This window comes from Pholcus phalangioides, unplaced genomic scaffold, assembly GCF_987345545.1.
Source record: "Pholcus phalangioides strain wild (caught in Gottingen) unplaced genomic scaffold, Ppha-v1.0 ptg000030l_1, whole genome shotgun sequence".
Taxonomy (NCBI): Eukaryota; Metazoa; Arthropoda; class Arachnida; order Araneae; family Pholcidae; genus Pholcus; species Pholcus phalangioides.
The window spans coordinates 7281008-7300823 of NW_028301620.1; the positions used below are offsets into that span (position 1 = coordinate 7281008).

At 37.2% G+C, this 19816-nt stretch overlaps 1 protein-coding gene across 1 annotated transcript; it reads left to right on the top strand.

The window, feature by feature from the left end:
* The first annotated feature begins 966 nt into the window (after window positions 1-966).
* On the top strand, window positions 967-18118 carry LOC149067521 (rRNA methyltransferase 1, mitochondrial-like). Its single transcript, XM_089252708.1, has 9 exons — window positions 967-1304; window positions 4921-5173; window positions 7252-7301; window positions 8892-8949; window positions 11555-11634; window positions 13102-13195; window positions 14430-14553; window positions 16224-16343; window positions 18001-18118. Exons 1-9 carry the CDS (start codon window positions 994-996, stop codon window positions 18048-18050), a joined length of 1140 nt encoding a protein of 379 aa, XP_089108834.1. The 5' UTR covers window positions 967-993; the 3' UTR covers window positions 18051-18118.
* Window positions 18119-19816: the final 1698 nt, after the last annotated feature.

Genomic DNA, 19816 nt, shown 5'->3' on the forward strand with positions numbered 1-19816 from the left:
AATCACTTGGCTCGGGGGCCCCATCATGTTCTTAACGGCCCTGGAAAGGAGGATGCCTGAAGTGCGCACACCCTTAGTGACGTCTTTTGTCACAACTATAGCCTAAGACGCCTTCAAATATAAAAGGGTTCTACTATAGCCTCTTGAGAGAATAGGGCCCAGAGCTGTCTTAAGAGCATCATGGGCTCCCGGGCGAAGTGGTTTTTCTGAGGCCCTCACTTCTAAATTCTAGAAACTTTCAATTGGATCTCAGTGAGGCCCCTCTTCTCCTGAGGATACCGGGCCGTGCCACGACCACCTAGATGACCTTAAGGAGGTGGAGGTTTAGCACTACTTTCAGTGACGTCACAACGCTACGCAAAGGCCGGTTATATAGGAGGTCGTGGCCTTGTGCGACCGTGCCCTGACACGACCTCCTATATAACGGCCTCCTATATAGACCTCCTATATATATTAAGGAGGTGGAGGTTTAGCACTACTTTCAGTGACGTCACAACACTACGCAAAGGCTGGTTATATAGGAGGTCGTGGCCGTGCCCATGCGTTAAGACGGCACTATCGGGCCTTACAAGGCACCCTAGTCACAACAGCTGGTGCCACTATTCTGACCAATAAAACCGGGCGAATTTTACCAAAAATAAAAAAATTCAGTGAATTTCAACGGCTATTGGCGATTTGTGCTTGCTTGCAGTAGCAGCTTATTTCCCGGTGATTTTAGCATCGACCTTATAATTACGTATGTAAGCTCGATGGGGTTTTAGCGATATAATTGGAAACTTTTTTTCCCCCACATTCCAATATTTTTGGCGATAATTGGCGATGTCCGGGATTTTCCCCAAGAACCTAATTTCCCGCATTTTTCTCGAAGAAATATGGCCATCTTCAACATTACGAAAACATTTTTCTCTGCCGTAGGTAAAAAACTCGTCGAGCATAAAACGACCAGAAAAATTAAAAGTTTGTAAACACTGGAGCGATGTTTTGTTTGTTTACATGTTGAAAGAAAGGAGGCGCTGGATGACTTTCCGAAAGAAAGCGCTGCTGCCGTTGGTAAACGAGGTCGCGTCTCGGCGAACTCGGAAATTAATTTCATTGAACACAATTCGATGCTTTCAAAGTTGCCAACAACATTTTCGAAATAGGGAGGAGAGAAAAACCCGATTCGCAGTGAAAAATGACTTCAAGTACAGGGACCTCTTCGCTGAGAAAGCCTCTGCCGAACCACGAGGTGATGATGGGAGATCGAAGCACGTGTCCGCGGATCTCATCTCTGTTTCCGATGGGCACGGCAAAAAGAAAACCAGGTAACGACGTAGGTGCCGGAGCCTAGGGGCGCAGGGGTGCTTTAGTCTCACCCCCTCCCCCGAAAATTCTTGCAAGAGGGCTGAGCCCTAGTGTCTGTTCCTCTTAAATTCAGAACCTGGCGAATGTGAATTTTTGGGGTGGAGCAACCAAGTGTGGATCCAAGGTGGGGGTGTGATGGAGGCGATCGCCCCTCACAAGAGCCAAATAACATGGGGAGAATTCGTCTGTCCCATAAAATACCAGATGATCTTATGTAGTTGCTTCTCTAACGTATTGCCCTGGATTCGCCTGCCTCTGCTCAGTTCAAAGCTGAATATGTTTTACTACCTCTTCTTTATTCACAGCTGAATATGTCTACCTTCGCTCCAATCAAAGCTGAAGTCTTGGCTCATTCACAGCTGAATGTCTGCCTGGGCTTATTTGTCTCGCTCTGCTCTATTTGCAGCTGAAGATGTCTGTCTTGGTTTCATTCGTAGCTGAAGATGTATGCCTAGGCTTTATTCACATCTGAGGATGTCTGCCCTCACTCCAATCGAAGCTGAAGATATCGGTTTTGGCTTATTCGCAGCTGAAGATGTCTACCTCCACTTGATTCATAGCCGAAGATGTTTGCCTTCGCTTCATTTGCAGCTGATGATATCGGTTTTGGCTTATTCGCAGCTGAAGATGTCTACCTCCACTTGATTCATAGCTGAAGATGTTTGCCTTCGCTTCATTTGCAGCTGATGATATCTGCCTTCACTCCAGTCGAAGCTAAAGATATCTGTCTTGGCTTCATTCACAGCTGAATATTTGCCTCCACTCCATTCAGAGCTGGAGATATCTGCCTTTGCTCAGGTGTATATCCAGAAATTGGGGAAGCGATAGGAATGACGAACCCTCCTAGCAGCCCAATAATATAGGAAAATATGTCTGTCCCATAAAATATGGGACGATCAAACAAACTCACAATTCACCTTTCCTGCCACATTGTCCTAGGAACAGCTATCAGGGGTCTGTCCAGCCAGAATTTGGGGCCGTTTTCCAAACCTTTCACAAAGTTTCAGATCGGAAAAACTGACCCTTCACAAAATACAAATTAACAAAACCATAAATTTGGCATTTCATTTCTTTTGTGATAAATTAACTAGATTCTTTTGCTTTCCATGAAACTACTGATTTTTTTTTTTTTTTTAAATTTATTTATTTTTTCACAAAAATGAAAGTTTCTTTTACAAAAACAGGATTCTACAAAGAAAGTCTGGACAGACCCCTGGCTATAGTATAATCTATTTTTTGGTAATGTGGCGCCAAATTTTTTTTCGTCTTGCAAGAAAAACGTCCAAAAGCATGACGGTAAGTCACCAGGAGTAGAAAATATGCCTTTTTTTTTTGCACAAGAACCGCCAACACATCACTAAAAAAGGGTAATACTATAGCTGCCAAAACGGAAAAATAACAGTAGAAAAGGAATGACAATAACAGACAAAACATTCTTAGACTAAATAAGGGATCAAGATTAAAAATATAAAATCCTAGACCAGATACGGGAGTAAAAATAATAAAAATGAGGAATATATTTTAAATAATGCAATGGTTCCTCCTGATACAGTGGGACTTGGTAAATTCAAACTTGAATTTATCAAATTTTAGATAATTTTAACTTTTACAAACTCCCCCCTGGAATTTTCCATCTACCGTATATACTTGTGTATAAGGCGAGGTTTTTTTTATTGAAAAATTAGTTCTTTAATTTGAGGAGGGGAATCCGCTTATACACAGGCCAGTTTTTGCTGAGAAAATAACTACACCCCCAATTTAACCAAATCATGTAGCTGCGGCCTCCACATGACTAGCTTGAAGATTTGCGATGCCATTTGACTACTTTAGATGGCATCACTAAAAAGTAGAGTAATTTTTGTAGCTATGTTCAAATCTCACGGAGAAAATGATGTTAAAGCCAAAGCAAGAACGTCATTGACTTTGAAATACAGTGTGCTACTGCACTAACGTCGATTTTACAGCCTTTATAGATGTGGCACCAACAAACCTTTCAAAGATTATTTGATTAATTTATGGACCAAATGGATTGGTTAAGAGATAATGAAACAACAAAAAGCAGTGCCTTAAAGAAACTCAACATTGACCTAGTGTGCCCGTGGGTTCGCGAGGCGTGGAATTATGTTCAAATCCTTCACAAAGTGTTATATCAACAATGCAGGGGAACGGAAGATGACATCCTCTTTCAAAGTGACGATGGCTATGACAAACGCAGTTGAAGATGAAACCGAAGGTGCCCCATCATATGATGACTTTGCTTTTTCGATATAGAGTTGGGAGAATCAGAAGAATTAAACGCTTGAATCATTTTTCCATTGCAACTTTTATTGCATGAAAAAATACAGATTTCCCCCTCTAAAATGAGCTTATTATTTGGGGGCCAGCTTATACATGGGTTGTGAATTTATTGTGGTGAGGGGTTGGCTTATACACAAGTATATACTGTAATCATGTTTACTGGTGATTATGCATCGTACCCAAATGTCACTGGTAAATTTTACAGATTTCCCTAAATTTATCACTTTTACCAGCGATTATGCATAATACCCAAGCATCACGTCATATGTCATTGGTAAGCATGATAATTCATACTAAATGATACATGATACTATACATAGAAATTATACATAGAACTATACATAGAAAATGATACACAGAAATTCATATATGTATTGTGTCATTACATCATTGTACGATAGTAAAATTTGTTTATCATGTATCGGGATCAGGCTATATTCATCACAAAATACTAGACTCATTTGGAAATTATTCATATTTATCAAATTCACCAATTACACTAGGGTTTCATGCACAATCACCGATAAAGGTGTAAAATTTCAGAATATTTAACAAATTTATCCACGACACTTGTGGTTGTTATGCATAACTGCTGGTAAAAGTGTAAGTTTATCAAATTTTCCATGACGATTGGTTATAGTGACGGACTCGCGATGCGAGGATCCGGGTTCGAACCACACAGTGGTGGTCGGCTGAAGTTGGTTTTCTGTGGTTCCCAACTTCAAGGCGCAAATGCGAGCCGATCTCCCCGTTAAGAAGTCTCGCCACAGAGAGCAACAGTCCTACAACGATAAATCATTCAATCATAACACTTCACTCATAGTTAGAAAAACTGGTGGCAGATGGCAGCACTACACATAACAAGCATTACAGAGAAACAAAAAAAAACTTCACGTCAGGTTTCACTACACGTACACGCACATTCCCGCATGTACCGATTCGTTGGGGGTTCAACGGGGGGGGGGGGGTGGGTGGGGTGCATGTGTGGTGTAGCAGTAGTAGGTAGGGCCTCCAAAAAATGGCTCGGGGATCCATGATGTTCTTAAGTCAGCCACCTCGTTGGGCAATTTGCCTGTTGTGGCGTTGTATTTGTATTTTGTATTTGTATATACAAGCTTTTACTAGAATCGGTTCATTATAAAGGTATTAAACACTAAGCGTGTTTAATTATAACCACCCTGTATGTATAATACATACCAGGGTAGTATGTTGTATAATCAATCATTGTGTGTATATCATAGAATCCTAAGCCAATTTTTTTCCCCTTTCCTTGAATAGGAACATCAAACATTTCGAATTGGGATACACAGGCGAACTAGTGTATGGAATACACCCAGTGCACTTGGCGCTGAAGTGCCAAAAAAGACATTTCTACAACCTGTTCATAAAAGAAAATTTATCTTCAGAAAATGACAAGGCTAAAACAGGTATCAAAGAGGAAATTATTGAAATCGCTGATAATTTAGGATTGGACGTTACAATTGTTGGATCAAGGGAACTGAACTACTTGGCACCCGGTGTTGTCCATCAAGTAAGAACATTTTCAAGGATATTTCCACGTAGCCTATTATATAGTTGCAAAAATTAACATAATTATCATTGTTTTGGATCTTATTCCTCACAGTTGTTTATTGCACAACGACATGGAACAAGATTATTTTCTTTATTGCATGTACAGAACTCTCAGCTAGAAGCATATTTACAGGGAGGTGGGAGGGCTAAGTAGGCTATAGCCTAAGGGCAGTAAGTGTGAGGAATGAGTGGTCAAGAAATTGACATTAGAACTGGAGAAAGGTGGCAAAAAACCATAACTCAGCCTCTGCCTAGAGAATGAGGGACCAGGTCACTAAGCGACCAAAAGAGTGTCAAAGCATATTAATGAACAAAAGAGTGACCTGGAGATTGAGAGGAATGGGTCATTAGTGACTTTAAGAATGAGAGACCTAGAGTGTATGTAAGCATGAGTGAGCAAGAGTGTGTGACAAAATGGGAGTGAATCAAAAGAGTGACCCAGAGTAGTGGTTCTCAGTCTTTAGAAGCCCACAGCTTGGTTGATTTTTTTTGTGAGTGGAAGGCCGGTCACAGGGCCAGAACTGGGCTGAAGCAGGTGGGTCTGGTGCCCACACAGTGGACCAAAGAAGATGCTAAATTCACCTTTAACTCATGGGGGGGGGGGGGGGGTTCTAAACCTTTTTCAGCCGTGACCCAAAATCAGTAATTAGACTCTGCTTCATGACCCATGAAACTTTTTGTTTTTTGAAATTACTGAAACCATTGATGCAATAAGTGCATCTATAACTTGACAGTAAGTAGATTTATACAAGAGAAGAACCATGCAAATGCGGACTCCATGGAAATAAAGTTTTTGTCATGTCCCATTGCTCAAGAATCCGTGGCTGTAAAAGGATTTGCACGAGCCATCTCGGAAGCCCCCTGCGACTCGTAATTTAAGAATCCCTGCTTTAACTGATCCTTCTACTTTACACGGTGTGCCAAAATGAGTGCTTGCCCTATCTGACAAAGTATCTAGTTACAGCCCTGCTCAGTCATACACTCGACTAATAGAAAATAAATGGGAAAAATGAAACGGTGAATCACCCATGGCTCAGTTTGACTAATGTCAGGGCCCGGCTGTGTAACAATGACCTAGAGAATGTGTAGGAATGAGAGTGACCTAGAGAATGTGCAGGAATGAGAGTGACCTAGAGAATGTGCAAGAATGAGAGTGACCTAAAGAAATGGTAGTGAATGGAAATGAGATCTCATAGACCCCTTACAGTGTACTCATGGACCCCCTATTTCATTAAGACAAACAATCATGGCCTCCCACATCCTCCAGCAGGGTTCCTGGGCTAGGATCTTTGGCTGGCCACTTTGTAGTGGATTTGGGTCGGGGGGTGGGTGTTATAATTGAACCTATGGTTGTGATCCTCTCAGAAAAGCACAAAATAAATCATACACATTGTCCATGTTGAAGTTTCAGCAGTGAAAAAAGAGACAATGAAATCATAAGTTTCACAATCTCGTGCAGATCAGCGAAAGACTCAAAGGAGATGTTCAAAGTAATGTCGAAGGGTGCTTTGCACAGTTCACATCAGCGAATGATTGACGGGTAAATTTTGGAAAGTTCTGCTTCTCCAGTAGAGCAGTATTTCTAAGTTTCACTTTTCTGGAGTTGACCGCTACTATAGGTTTCATTGTGAATATAAAAATATTGTTTGTCGTGACGGGTACTATAACCTCTACGATTTTTTTGATTCGCTGATTTGCACGAGATTGTGAAACTTATGATTTCATTGTCCCTTTTTTTCATTGCTGAAACTTCAACATGGACAATGTGTATGATTTACTTCATGCTTTTCTGAGAGGATCGCAACCATAGGTTCAATTGTAACACCCTCTCCACGCCCCCCCCCCTACAATACTCAACAGTTTATGAGCACCCTGTATAATCTTGAAATTTTGATTTATCAGCCTATTTTTCAATATCCAAATTTATGTTAGATTATTGATGTTGTACTATATATATCATGCTTGCTTAAAGCATTGCATGCAATTTTTGAATTTTGAAAATAAGCTTGAAACATTTTTATCCATTTGTGTAATTAGGGGATCTGCCTGGATGCAAGTCCATATCCAGTGACACCTTATGAAGAAAAGTAAGTAATTTTCTGTTATCCTAATCATACATAAGGTTGCCAAATTTTCTACTCACAAAGTACAGACATCCCTGACTGACCATACTTCATTGAGAGAAAAACTGGAAATCTTACCACTATATTGTGATTGCTTAAGCTACCAAACTTTATTACCATCAAGATAAAATCATAGCCATCATCGGGGGGTGACAGGCACTGTTCTTTGAGGGGGGGGGGGGGTTCTCACATCCTAGAAACATGAGTGGGGAAAAAAGTTTTTCTTTTCTCTTTTAATAAAAAAGGGGCTGCTGTTTGTCTTGTCACATAACATGATGAGACCTCTCCATAACATTAAATTATAGGGCTAGGAAGACTATATTTTAGTGAAAAAATTACGAGAAGGTGAGATACCAAAAAAAAAAAAAAAAAAAAATACAGGATATCACCATAGTCACTAAAAAAGAGTTTACTTATTAGCAAAATTGTCAATATATACTTAAAATTGTCAATTTATACTTAAAATTGTCAATTTATACTTAAAATTGTCAATTTATACTTAAATTGACAATGTGGGAGAAATAAAGAAGACTTATCACAAAAATGAGAAACTTTGCCTGGTTTTAATTTATACAAAAATTGCCACGTTTTCAAGACAAATAAATTCAATTGGTTGAATGGTCGACGCGTTTTGGCTCTTCAATGGAGAGCCGTCATCAGGACCTCGTGGTCAGAATTCACACAAATGAGTCATGGAGGGGTGATGTTTACGTCTGGTCGTCCGAAGAGTTCGCCTTTGTATTCTGACCCATTCGTTGACACGATTCCATTCGTGTGAATTCTGACCACGAGGTCCTGTCAACGGCTCTCCATTGAAGAACCGAAACACGTCGACCATTCGACCAATTGAATTTTATACATAGGCAAACTCTTAGGACGACCAGACGTAAACATCACCCCTCCACGACTCATTCGTGTGAATTCTGACCACGAGGTCCTGATGACGGCTCTGCATTGAAGTGCCGAAACGCGTCGACCATTCGACCGATTGAATTTATTTGTCTTGAAAACGTGGCAATTTTTGTATAAAATAAAGAAGTATTGCAAGTTGGAGTGAGAATTGAAATGCATTTAACAAACTCTGGTTTAGAGAAATTAGATCACGTCTGGTCTAATTGTTCGGAACCTTGAACTTTTGCGACTCAAATTATCCAAATTCTACTGTAATACTATGTGACAAGAATTTTGGCAAGTAAGTCAAATTCAGGCCCTTATCCAGAAATTTACATTTGGAGGGGTACCACTTGCATTTCAGGAGAGGACACGAAAGTGGTTGAGCAATGGATTTGGCTATCTTTTTCCTTTGTTTTAGTAATTTTCTCACATTTCGGGAGGGAGACCAGACCTCCAAGTTCCCTACCTCTCACTACGACCTTGGTCAAATTATCTCACCGTTTATGGACACTTTTCTTACTCATGAATTTGAGCCTACTCCTCACTTCATGTTTTTCCATAATTGTTAGTTTGTTTCATTTTCAGCCTGGTATGGGTGCTATTTTTAGTTTTTATGCTTTACTCAAGTATAAACTGCCGTAATTTTTTGCTTTTTTTCAGGAATGTAGAGTTAAACAATACACAAATTCCTCTCTGGCTCTTGTTAAATGAACTCTTGGTATGAATGTTTCAAAACAATCTTTGTCAGTATTATTCATTTTGGAATTGATTCAATAATTTTATGTAATTTATGTAGTATTCTTCTGCTTCTGTATAATATTTTAAAATATTTAACCCTCTATGGTTCATCCACACCATAAAAAAACATATTGAACTATAATTACGGATTACATTATAAATTACAGATGTAAGTGTTTGCTGTTGGCATATTTTTAAGTAAAAAAATACATCAACACAGCAATTTAATTAATCAAAGTGGATTTTTTATTCAGCTAAAATGGTTTATTAAGGGTAAAATATATTATAGTTTGCCTTGATTTTAATGTTATCTGCAAACACAGATAAAATCATGCTTTGCAAAGTCAAATGGTTTTTACCTCATATTTTATTTCAATTACCCTTAATTTGGTGTGATTTTATAAATATTTGTGCACCTAAAAGTTCAGCCGCTCTCAAAAAAAAAGACACCAACGAAGAATCAACCTTTTGTAGATAAAAAAGTATTGCATTGATATAACCATATTTTACACTGAAATGACCACTTAAATTTGATCATTTGATCATTTTTGTCACAACACTGTCATTTTCTGCACGAGAGGGCTAATTAGACCGGGACCTACAATTTATTGCAGAATCTGAAAGACAGTTTTTTTTAATATTCATTGAGAGGTTGGTGCACTAAATCTTGGTGTGGGGCTTCCTTTGGTATCAATTTTTTTTCTGTGGTTATGTCCCGTTTCTGTTGTACCCCTATGTCAGGAAAGTTTCTGACAAGGATGAACAGGGCATTGAACCCCCACAACACCTCTAAAAATCCTTTGGTACTTAAGTACCAAGGCGAGTATCTTATCGACCTAGGCTGCTGTGTACTGTGCCCCACTCAAAGATTCACTTTCTAAAATACTAAAAAAATTGAGAAAAGAAATAGGCATAATAGGTTTTTTGACCATATTTGCCATGTGCAATAAAATATGCACAGGGCCCTAGAGGGTTAAATAAATCATCATCAGTTATATCACCCTATCTCTCAGATTCATTATGTGGAACATATTTCAGAAAATTTGAATGGACCAATCAAATAGCTCTTATTTTGCTGCTAACCAACCAGAACATTACTTCTGATCTGCATACTACTTTATCGCACACCAACCCTGGTCATATATTGCCCATATAACAATTTTCAACCGGCAGAGTTGGATGAAGAAATGAAGGCAGCATCTATCAGTGGTCGAGTCGCTCCAGGCTTGGTAGATAACGAACTTGTTTAATGCTTTTACCCCAATTTAAACCCCTGGACCTTGACGGTAACCTTCGTATTGGAAGATGAGCATTACCACTTCATTACTCTGGCATGATCTACATGCCGGCACTCAGCTCTATATTGACTAGTGTCACCTATCCCATAGGTACACTCACTAGGTAGTAAATCGCCCATAAATGGTGATAGACCTGAGTTGTGCTCGGTTTGAAAGAAAGAAAAGTGTCACTTATCCCGAGTGGCACAGTGGTAAGATGCTGGTCTTCCACCATGAAGTTTACTGGGAAGGTTCACGGATTCAAATCCAGGGAAGAACATCAAAAATAATTTCTGTACCTACAGAGCCCAGGGCGACCACAGATAGATGGTGCTTTCATTTTCCTCTCAACTTTACTGTTTGGAAATTGTTGTATGGTGATATATGATCAAAGTGGGTGAGCGGTTAAGAATTGCCACCTATAAGAACATAATTTTTCTGCCGAGTAACCAGGTGATCAGATTTGGTCACAGACTGAAATGTGCAATAATGGATTGAAAAAGATGGTAACATCTAACAGCAGCGTAAATTTGATGGCACATGATGGTAATGTCGCCTTACAAAAATTTATAATCCCTGTACAATGATATTTTTTCTTGTTCCACAGAATATTGTTATATAAAAGATTCACTTCTGCACAAAGACATGCAACAACCTGTTTTCATCTTCTATGATTTGACAGAAATCTGCCTGAAATGGCAGATTACTGGACGGGCCAGACTAGCAAATGGCCAGATTATTTTGGGAGTCTTTTAAAATTTAATAATAACATGATCCTCACGTATTCCCAAGGGATTGGCATGATCCCATAGGCGGAGATAGACTTGGAAGTCTGGGGAGCACGATGATGATGATGTCAATTCATTTGTACATATATACATTAGACCAGTCAACTCCACCTTTGACGCTGGGGAGGCATTGCCCCCCCACGTCCCTCCCCCCGTATCTCCCCCCATGCATGATCCTTCCAGGGAATAAATATTATATAATATAGAGTTTTTCTACTTGAAATTTTCCTTCATCGGTGGTTCTGCTTTTTGTTGTGCTAGATAGAATCTAATTTTATTTATATTATCATTATGGGAGATATCTTGCACCAAAATAATATCAGTATGTACAAGACTGCCATTATAAATGTCATTGTTATATAAACGTTTTGCTGTATGTCTGTCTCTAAAATCATTACAAGACACTTTTTATTACATTTTCAAGCCTTTAATTAAATGATTTAGAATTTTTCAATTGATTGTATCTCAGAACTTTCTGGTGTATGTAGCTATAGATGTTTCCCTTCTTCTCTCACTGCAGGATCCAATGAATGTTGGCGCAGTTTTGAGATCGGCTTACTACTTCGGAGTTGATAAGATATTTTTATCTGCCGAAAACAGGTTAGAAAAAATTATTTGTGTATTTGCATGAACAAGATTTGTTGTAATGAGCACCACAGCTTGTATTAAAAACCTATTTTCGATGTTTTTGGTTTTGAAAATGTTAAAATAAAATTTCTATAATGAGTGTGTATTGTTTCTAATGTAAAAATATCTGCAAAATTTACTTTTGAAAATCTTTTATTAGGGCCGTAGTGTGCTTTTTTTGAACCCCGGGGCAGACTTTTCCTTGAGGACCCTTCTTGAAAGGGTTATTATTATGCAAAATAAGTGGAATTTTTTTGGGCCCCCCCCCTATTCAGATCGGGGCCCTGGGGCAGTGCCTTGGTTGCCCCAGCCTAATTACAGCCCTGTCTTTTACAACTGGTATTACTTGTAACATGATGAATGTGATTTCTTTTGGTTATTTTTTTTTATTCTGCAATTTATCTTCATTAACTCGCTCATTTTTCTGACTTTCAATCATAACTCCTATTCTGATGAACATCTTACATCTATATGTCGGAGGTAATGGCACCATATCGCAAAAAGGAAATTTTACAGGTTTGTTTTTTCAACAGATCTGTTTAAAGATTTTTTTTAGTATGTCTGTCTATGGAGCCCGCTTGTTTTATGAAGTTAATATCTCTGTTATTTATTGAAATAAGACAGTGTTTTCTGACCTTTTTGATGATACAGATTCCGTGTAGTGAAATTCAATGCATCACTGATCTCCTATAGCAGTTGTTCCCGAGGTGTGGGTCACAAACCCCTGGGGGGAATTGCGTGAGTAAATTGGGGGGGGGGGGGGGAGGTTGCGAGAGAATATCCTAAATAGAAACTCTCAAATAATAAATTTATTTATATATTTTTCTCAACATAAATAAAAATATGTCGAAATAAAAAAAAAAAATGTTTTTACTCAAACTCAGTTACTTTCCATGTATTGTGAAATGTAATTTTATCTAATTCAATTCTGCTTATAATAAATCAAGTTAATACTATACTTATACAGGGTGACTTATAGAAAGAATCATCCGATTTCGAAATACATATTTTTCAAAATTAAAACAACAGAATGATATAAAGTAATAATATGTTGATATATAAAGAAGGAAATGCCTACGTATTAGGAACAATATTATTAATAGTCAACTTCAAGCGAAGAATCATTTCGAAATTGGATGATTCGAATAACACTGTACATCAAAGGAAGTAAAACTCCAAGTGAGGTCATTAAATCATGAGGCATTGTGACGTGGTTTGACTGAAAATACATATTACTATTACTTTCCCGTGTCATCCAACAAGAGAAGTGTAATTTATGTAAGGCAGAAGTTTGTGTCTAGCAAGCTCCTTGAATTTAATTATGTGCTAATTGTGCATTAATTAAAAAAAACTTTGTGAAAAAAATACTGTCCAAATACTTGATAATTTTGATGTCATTTTGCTGAAAATTTATATGTAATAGTCTTTTGATTCCTTTAGTTGTAGGTTGTCACCAACTGTAAGCAAAGCCAGTGCTGGTGCCTTGGAGCTTTCAGATATATTTGAACTGCAAAATACATCAGCATTTTTGAAGGTATGAATATTTCATGATTGTAATCTAGTAAACCGTGCATGCTTTGGTTTTGTGGGTATTAATCAGAGTGAAAGCAATTTCTGTCATTGTGTGCTTTATTGAGCAATAGATGTTGGATTGTTTTCTCTGTCTTTGAATTGAAAGAGAGGCTCTCAGGAGGGATGGGGGAATGGCCATAGTCAATACAAGTTAATTTTTCTCAATGCAATGTTCCCCCCCCCACACCCCAACACTAGTGTTTAGACATTCCAATATTCCCATTTGGTCTTCGCTAAACTTTGCTTTAGCTATAGGTCTTTACTTAGGATTTTTATTCTTTCCGGCGAATAGTGCAATAAATCTCTGGTTGCAGTGTTATTTTCTTTGGAACCAACCACTTCTATTTCCAAGTCTAATACTAGTGGTTGGCATCATCAGGAAGTGTCTGATTTGCATTGGAGCACTGAATTCAATGATTCTTTGTTAAGTACAAGTTCAACTACTGACAAACCACTGACCATAGTGTGTACTTATGTTTTTTCAGCCTGTCAAGTGCTGCTTTGTTCTGATTGGTTGTTGAAAAAATTTATGTCTCATGAGTGTCATCTATACGTCCTGTTCAGGGGGTTGTGAGTGAGCTAGATTTGCTGATCAATCTCCTGAGAGTTTTGCAGATATTGTCAGTGACCATGGAACAGAGAGAATCTGACAAACATTGAGGAAAATAAGCTTGTGCAACCGATAGTGCTTGAGAACCTCTCTTTCAACTGAAAAAACAGTAAAAACCTTGTCAGTTACTCTCTCTACTTTTGTCAGGTACAAATTAGTTCGAAACAGTTGGGCAGGCGTTAAGGTTCCAAGACTTTTTCTTCCCTTCCATCTATATAATTTTGCATTGCATTGAGCATAAGCAGATATAGACTTCTCGAGGGATGGGGGGAGCATCAGAGTTTGTATTTGGAGAGAGGGACAAAGAATGTCCACCTCCACCCTCTCGCCTATGAGAATATGATACAATTTTTTTACTTATCTCTCTTCTACTCTGTATCTGCTTATGGTATTGAAAACTTTTAATTCTATCAGGGCCATCTTAAGAGCATCATGGGCCCCTGGGCCAAGTGATTTGAACCACATCTCGGCCTATGCCTTAAGACAGCACTGAATACTATGCAATCAAATATACAAATATGCAAAATTCCATTGAAATACTGTAAATTACAAATTATATTTTTCTTCTTTCATTTATTCTTTGTAGGATAAAAAGAGAAAAGGATGGGATATAATTTCTGCTTCTGGTTATAAGGAAAATGAAAGTGATCAAGCTCAAATTATTTATCTGCAAGATTTGCAATTGACGAAGCCAACCATTCTAATTTTAGGTATTTTCAATTGATTATGCGGTCCAACCCTGTTAGGCTAGGAAAAAGGAACGTTTTATAAGTTGTTGAGTAACAAATCTGGCTTGGAATTCTCGTCTCGCTCTTTAAACATTCCTACACCTCCATTCACGTTTGTAAATGATGAGAATTTTTTTTTTTTTATCCAGGGAAAAAAGTTGTAGCAATGCATTCGTCTATGCTTCTTTCAACATCGTAGAAGCAGCATCGACTTGGAAGAGTTGCTTCTGGAGTACCTTGAATTTGATGTATAGCCAACCCAGCTTAGCGCCACACATTTTCAGTGAACAAATCTTCCACATATAGGGATTATAATGAAAAAGAAAACTGTTATAACCAACTCGTTATAACGCTAACAGTTGTTTCAGTGTATAAAAAGTCTATGTATCATTTTCCAAGAATTTCAAAAACATTTCTTCCCTCTATTGTTTTTTTTTTTTTAAGAGTTGAGGATTTATCCTTTTCATTACCTTTAAGCGAAATAACCAACCTATTAAAAAAACAGATTTATTGATAAGAAAAAATGTACAATGAGTATACAGTATCAGTTTGTTCAATGCTCCCAAGATAATTTTTCAACAGTGCATGTTTTTTACTTGCTGGTTATTACGGGTAGTCATTAACAGGGCTGAAACCATATGCTTGGTCAACCAAGGCAAGAATACATTTTAGCTGTCCCTTCTAGTATTGATGGAGAGGTTAAAGGATGAAATTTGTGCCTCTCCTGGTCCAGAGCATGCGCGTCAGACTTGCCTGCTGTCCCCCCCCCCCAGTCACGGCACTGGTCATCAAGAAGTCATTTCCCTCTATTTGTTCCATTCAATCATGTTAAAAGAGTTGCTCTTTTTTTTTTCTTTTTTCAATATCTGAAAAACAAGAAATTTTGTATTATAAAACCAATGCTGACTAAAAATGCAACACTACCATTATTTCCTTTGTTTATTTTGTTTTTGCACTTATAAAATGAGAATTTCAGTGGTAACTGTATGGTTTCTGTCAAGTTTTACTAGTGTTTCAAGAAACACTTATATATAAGTAATTGTACAATGTTTACAGTTTTACCAATTTTCTCAATTTAGAACTGAATGCGTATAAAATAGGTTATTTTATTTCATACAGTAACCACTGATAAGACATTTAGATACAGTGGTTCGTAGTAAACGTGTAAATTTATGTAATGGTGCTTCTTCTAAACACTATTCCAACCATGATCTGAAATAATACCAAACTTGCTATAGTACCACAATTCTTTGAGACGGATGGTGTTGTTAAACCAGAGTTCTATGAGATATACATATTTTATGACCAATGTCTAAAGCTTGATCATATTAATTGGTCAGCCAAAGCTGAAACTAGTTCGCTTTCTCATATGCTTTGTCATTTTCTCTCAGACTTTGGGCAGCACACAAAGCAACCCTTTTGTGAACTGGTCAGACTTCAGATATTGACTATGATACTACATATATTCAGTTGGAAGTCATTTTTTAATGAGGAACTTGTTCCAAGAAATACATAATTTAATTCATTTTATTCTTGTGTTGATGTATGAAAGAACACTCGAGGATATAATGATATTCTATGTCTCTGAATACCATTTTTTTGTTCATTTATTGTTATGTAAATAAAGTTTGCTTATTTATTCTATTTTGCAGGTAACGAAGGTAAAGGGGTGGATGATTCCTTGCGGTCTGTTTGCAGCCATACTGTATGCATACATCCGAGCCACTTTCTCCATCCTGGTATTGATTCCCTTAATGTTTCAGTTGCTGCAGGTATTTAACTATAATTCATCCTCATGGTATCCAGTTATTTTTTAAATATTGATTAAATATGCATTTTGTGATTAAGATGTGACTATATGTAATACAGCCCTTAATCATATCACATCTCATTTTAATACACATTAAGATACAGTGATAGCTCGGATTTACAAATTTTCCTGCTAAAAAGATTTTTTTCTCATTTTTCTGCCTCGGTTAACAAATATGGATTCAGCTGATGAATATTCTAGTTTAATATGGATGCACATGCTAAAACATGGAATAGTCAAAATCAAGTTTAAATTTTCTTGCTAATCAAAATATCATAGAGTAACTGTCACTTTAGTCAGATTAATTTAATTCCATCTCGGAATCGCATTTCAGATATAGATTCCTTTTTGTCTTTCAGAAATATTTTGAGCCATTTCACGTGAAATGAATGGTTAAGTTAAGAGAAAACACATTTTAAAAATAGTCTCAGACTTGAATGATTTCAGTGGATATGATGAGACTCCTAATATCAAACTGAACAGTCTGCCATCTTTTTTGAATTTTTTAGTGTGCATAGTGTAAAATAAAAGATTTGTTCAGTTTTTTCATCTCCTTTAAAATGTTTCTTCATCCAATTTTGAAATTATTTATCTTAGCTTTTGTGTCGGTATTTGTAATTTTTTACAGTACTTCTTAGTGTTTTATGAAATTTATCTTCAAATTTTAGGCCATTTCTAAAACGAATTAAACAGTTTTCATTCCATAGAAAACTATAAAAAATTACGTTTTGGGTAACGAACGTGTGATTCTGGAAAGAATTATCTTCGTTAGCCAAGGTATCAGTGTATTTCAAATTTTACATTACAACTGCTGTTAAATTTTTTTTAAAACTAATATTATATCATAGATAAAGCTCTTCAGTGGTGGATGCTTCACATCAATATTTTTTAGATGACATGCTTTTTGAGCCACCATGTTGGCCATTTTGCCCGTTAAGGCCTTTGTATTTATACATTGCTTATTTTCATGTGGTTTAATCCAAAGTACCATGTACAGTAGAGGTAATTATCAAAATCTTCAATCATAAACAGGGTCAGTGGCCTAGATTAATGGCATTCTGTTTTACTGAAGGATATTCACAGTTTTCAAAACTTCAATGTACTCAGTTAGTACCACCACTCTTTAGAATATTTTCTGACACAAAGGTACAACTTCTACTTATGGAAAAACAGATGATACCAAGAGGACCACACAGTATATAATGACTGCAAAAAGTTTCTGCACTGAACGTTTAGTTCGCCAACTTCTTGGTAGTAGATATAAAAGTTATTCAAGGATCGGTGATAAACTGTAGAGCCTGATATAATCAGCCCTCGTGTGCATGAAATGACTTTGGTGCTACAAAAGTGATCAATTTCCACCATGTTAAAGCAAGAATATCATCTCATTGAAAATGAATATTATATCAAAATTAAAAAACAGGAATTAATTATTACTTTTTTTTGTTAATATATGCTTTTATATTGGGCTGCTGTATTTCGGTTATGTTTGACATCCATATTTTTATGGTCATCTTTTTTCAGTCACTTCGTTGGGCCAATTGCTTGCCGTGGCCATTGTGATTGTATTTGTATTAAATGAATTATTGAAATTATGTATTCTCTGTTTGTTTTTGTAGGCATTCTTCTATATCATTTTCTTGGGAAAAAGACTTCACCTTCTCGGTGAACTATGCATGTGGCTGTAATCAATTGTAAAATATGTTTCTATTAAATTAAAATTTCGCATTTTATGAATTTTGCATAGTTGCTTATTCCGGCTGTACTCATTATTATATATCCGTGTAGAAAACAATATCTAATAATGTTATTGTTTGCTACTGTATCTGTGATGTTTTTTCCACTGATTTTTAATTTCATTAGCATTGCAGTAACAAAATGCTTCATTTTTTGTTTATACAAGTAACACTAACATTCCTAAAACTTCTGTTAAGACATACAGCATTTGGGAATGTCGATGATGCAGTGCAATATCTCCAAAAAAAATTTTTTTTTATTATAATTTATGAAATGTTAATACAGTAGAATCCAAGTTATCAGGCCTAATGGGGTGGAGGGAGGGCCAGAGTTCTATAAATGCTCACTTCCTACCCCCCCACCATACCATAAAATCACCTTTGGTGATAAACTAAGCAAATTTTGGTGACAGCTCCAATGATTTGGCTACGTCATGGTGCCAAGAGACTAGGCTGGATAGTTGAGATTCTACTGTACCAATTAAGAATGTCTTCTCTATCATCCGCATAACGAAAATATCACAGAAATGAGTTCTGAAACAGTGATCACTATGACTATTAAACTCCATACATGGACCTCTATGATATTCTTCTGATGAATTTCTAATGAATTTGTGTGTACATGACAGAAAGGGTTCTATGTGTATCTTTTGTCCCTAACAAATTTTCATGGGTATCAGAGGTGTACATGTGTTTTAACTGCATTAGTCACTGTAATAAGTCAGATTTCACTCCAGCTTTTACCCTGATGAGTATATTTAAGGTAAAATGAACACCCAAAGTCAGAAATTTTATGTTTCTGATTTTATTGTAGGTGTATTGCACACATGATGCAGTTTTGATTAGTTTCAGATTTTGTCAAGCAGTTGTTTTTAGCAATGGAGGTGCTGACAGTAAAAGCACTGTTTCTTATAGAAATTATGGTTAGTCTTACAGTGAAGTTGTCAATATATATATAAAAGCTTGCTTCATTATGAGTACATGAAGGATTGGCTAGGAGTAAAGACAAAGTCCAATCACACCTTCTCGTGGTGCAGCCTGTAAGTAGCCATGTTTAACAGGTGGTGGATGGATGCACATGGGCTTTCTCCAACCCGCACTGGCCAGCATGGAGGATTATGGCCAAAAACCCTCTAAAAAGAAATATGAAATTTGTCTACAAAACAAATCCTTTACGTTGAAGAAGACAATCTTGCTCAATAACACAGAGGTAGAAGAAGTAGAAAGCTATGTATACCTGGGACAAGAAATTACCATGGACAACGGAATCATTAATGAAATAAACAGAAGGATCAGGATTGGAGGGAGCACTTTTTACAAAAACTATAATTCTGAAGAGCCACATGCCATTATGCCTGAAAAGAAAAGTGTTTAACCAATGTGTGCTACCAGCACTGACATATGGAGCTGAAACAGGGACACTCACAAGCAAGACTATACAAAGGCACATCAACACAAAGGACATGGAAAGATGTATGCTAGGCATCGCATCAAGAGACAGGAAACAAATCACTTGGCTAAGGAATCACACAAAGGTATATGATATCATGGAATGTATTAAACGTCTAAAATGGAAATGGGCTGGAGATATTGCAAGAAGACAGGACAACAGATGGACCACAAGTATTCTAGATTGGTACCCCAATGGTATTAAACGTCCGATAGGGCGTCCCCACGCAAAATGGATTGGATCGACGAG

Coding starts and splice junctions, on each gene's coding strand:
- LOC149067521 (XM_089252708.1), top strand. CDS start 994: ATGTTGAAAGAAAGGAGGCGCTGGATGACTTTCCGAAAGAAAGCGCTG. Junction 1,305..4,920: donor CACGGCAAAAAGAAAACCAG/GTAACGACGTAG, acceptor TTCCTTGAATAG/GAACATCAAACATTTCGAAT. Junction 11,635..13,101: donor TTTTTATCTGCCGAAAACAG/GTTAGAAAAAAT, acceptor TGATTCCTTTAG/TTGTAGGTTGTCACCAACTG.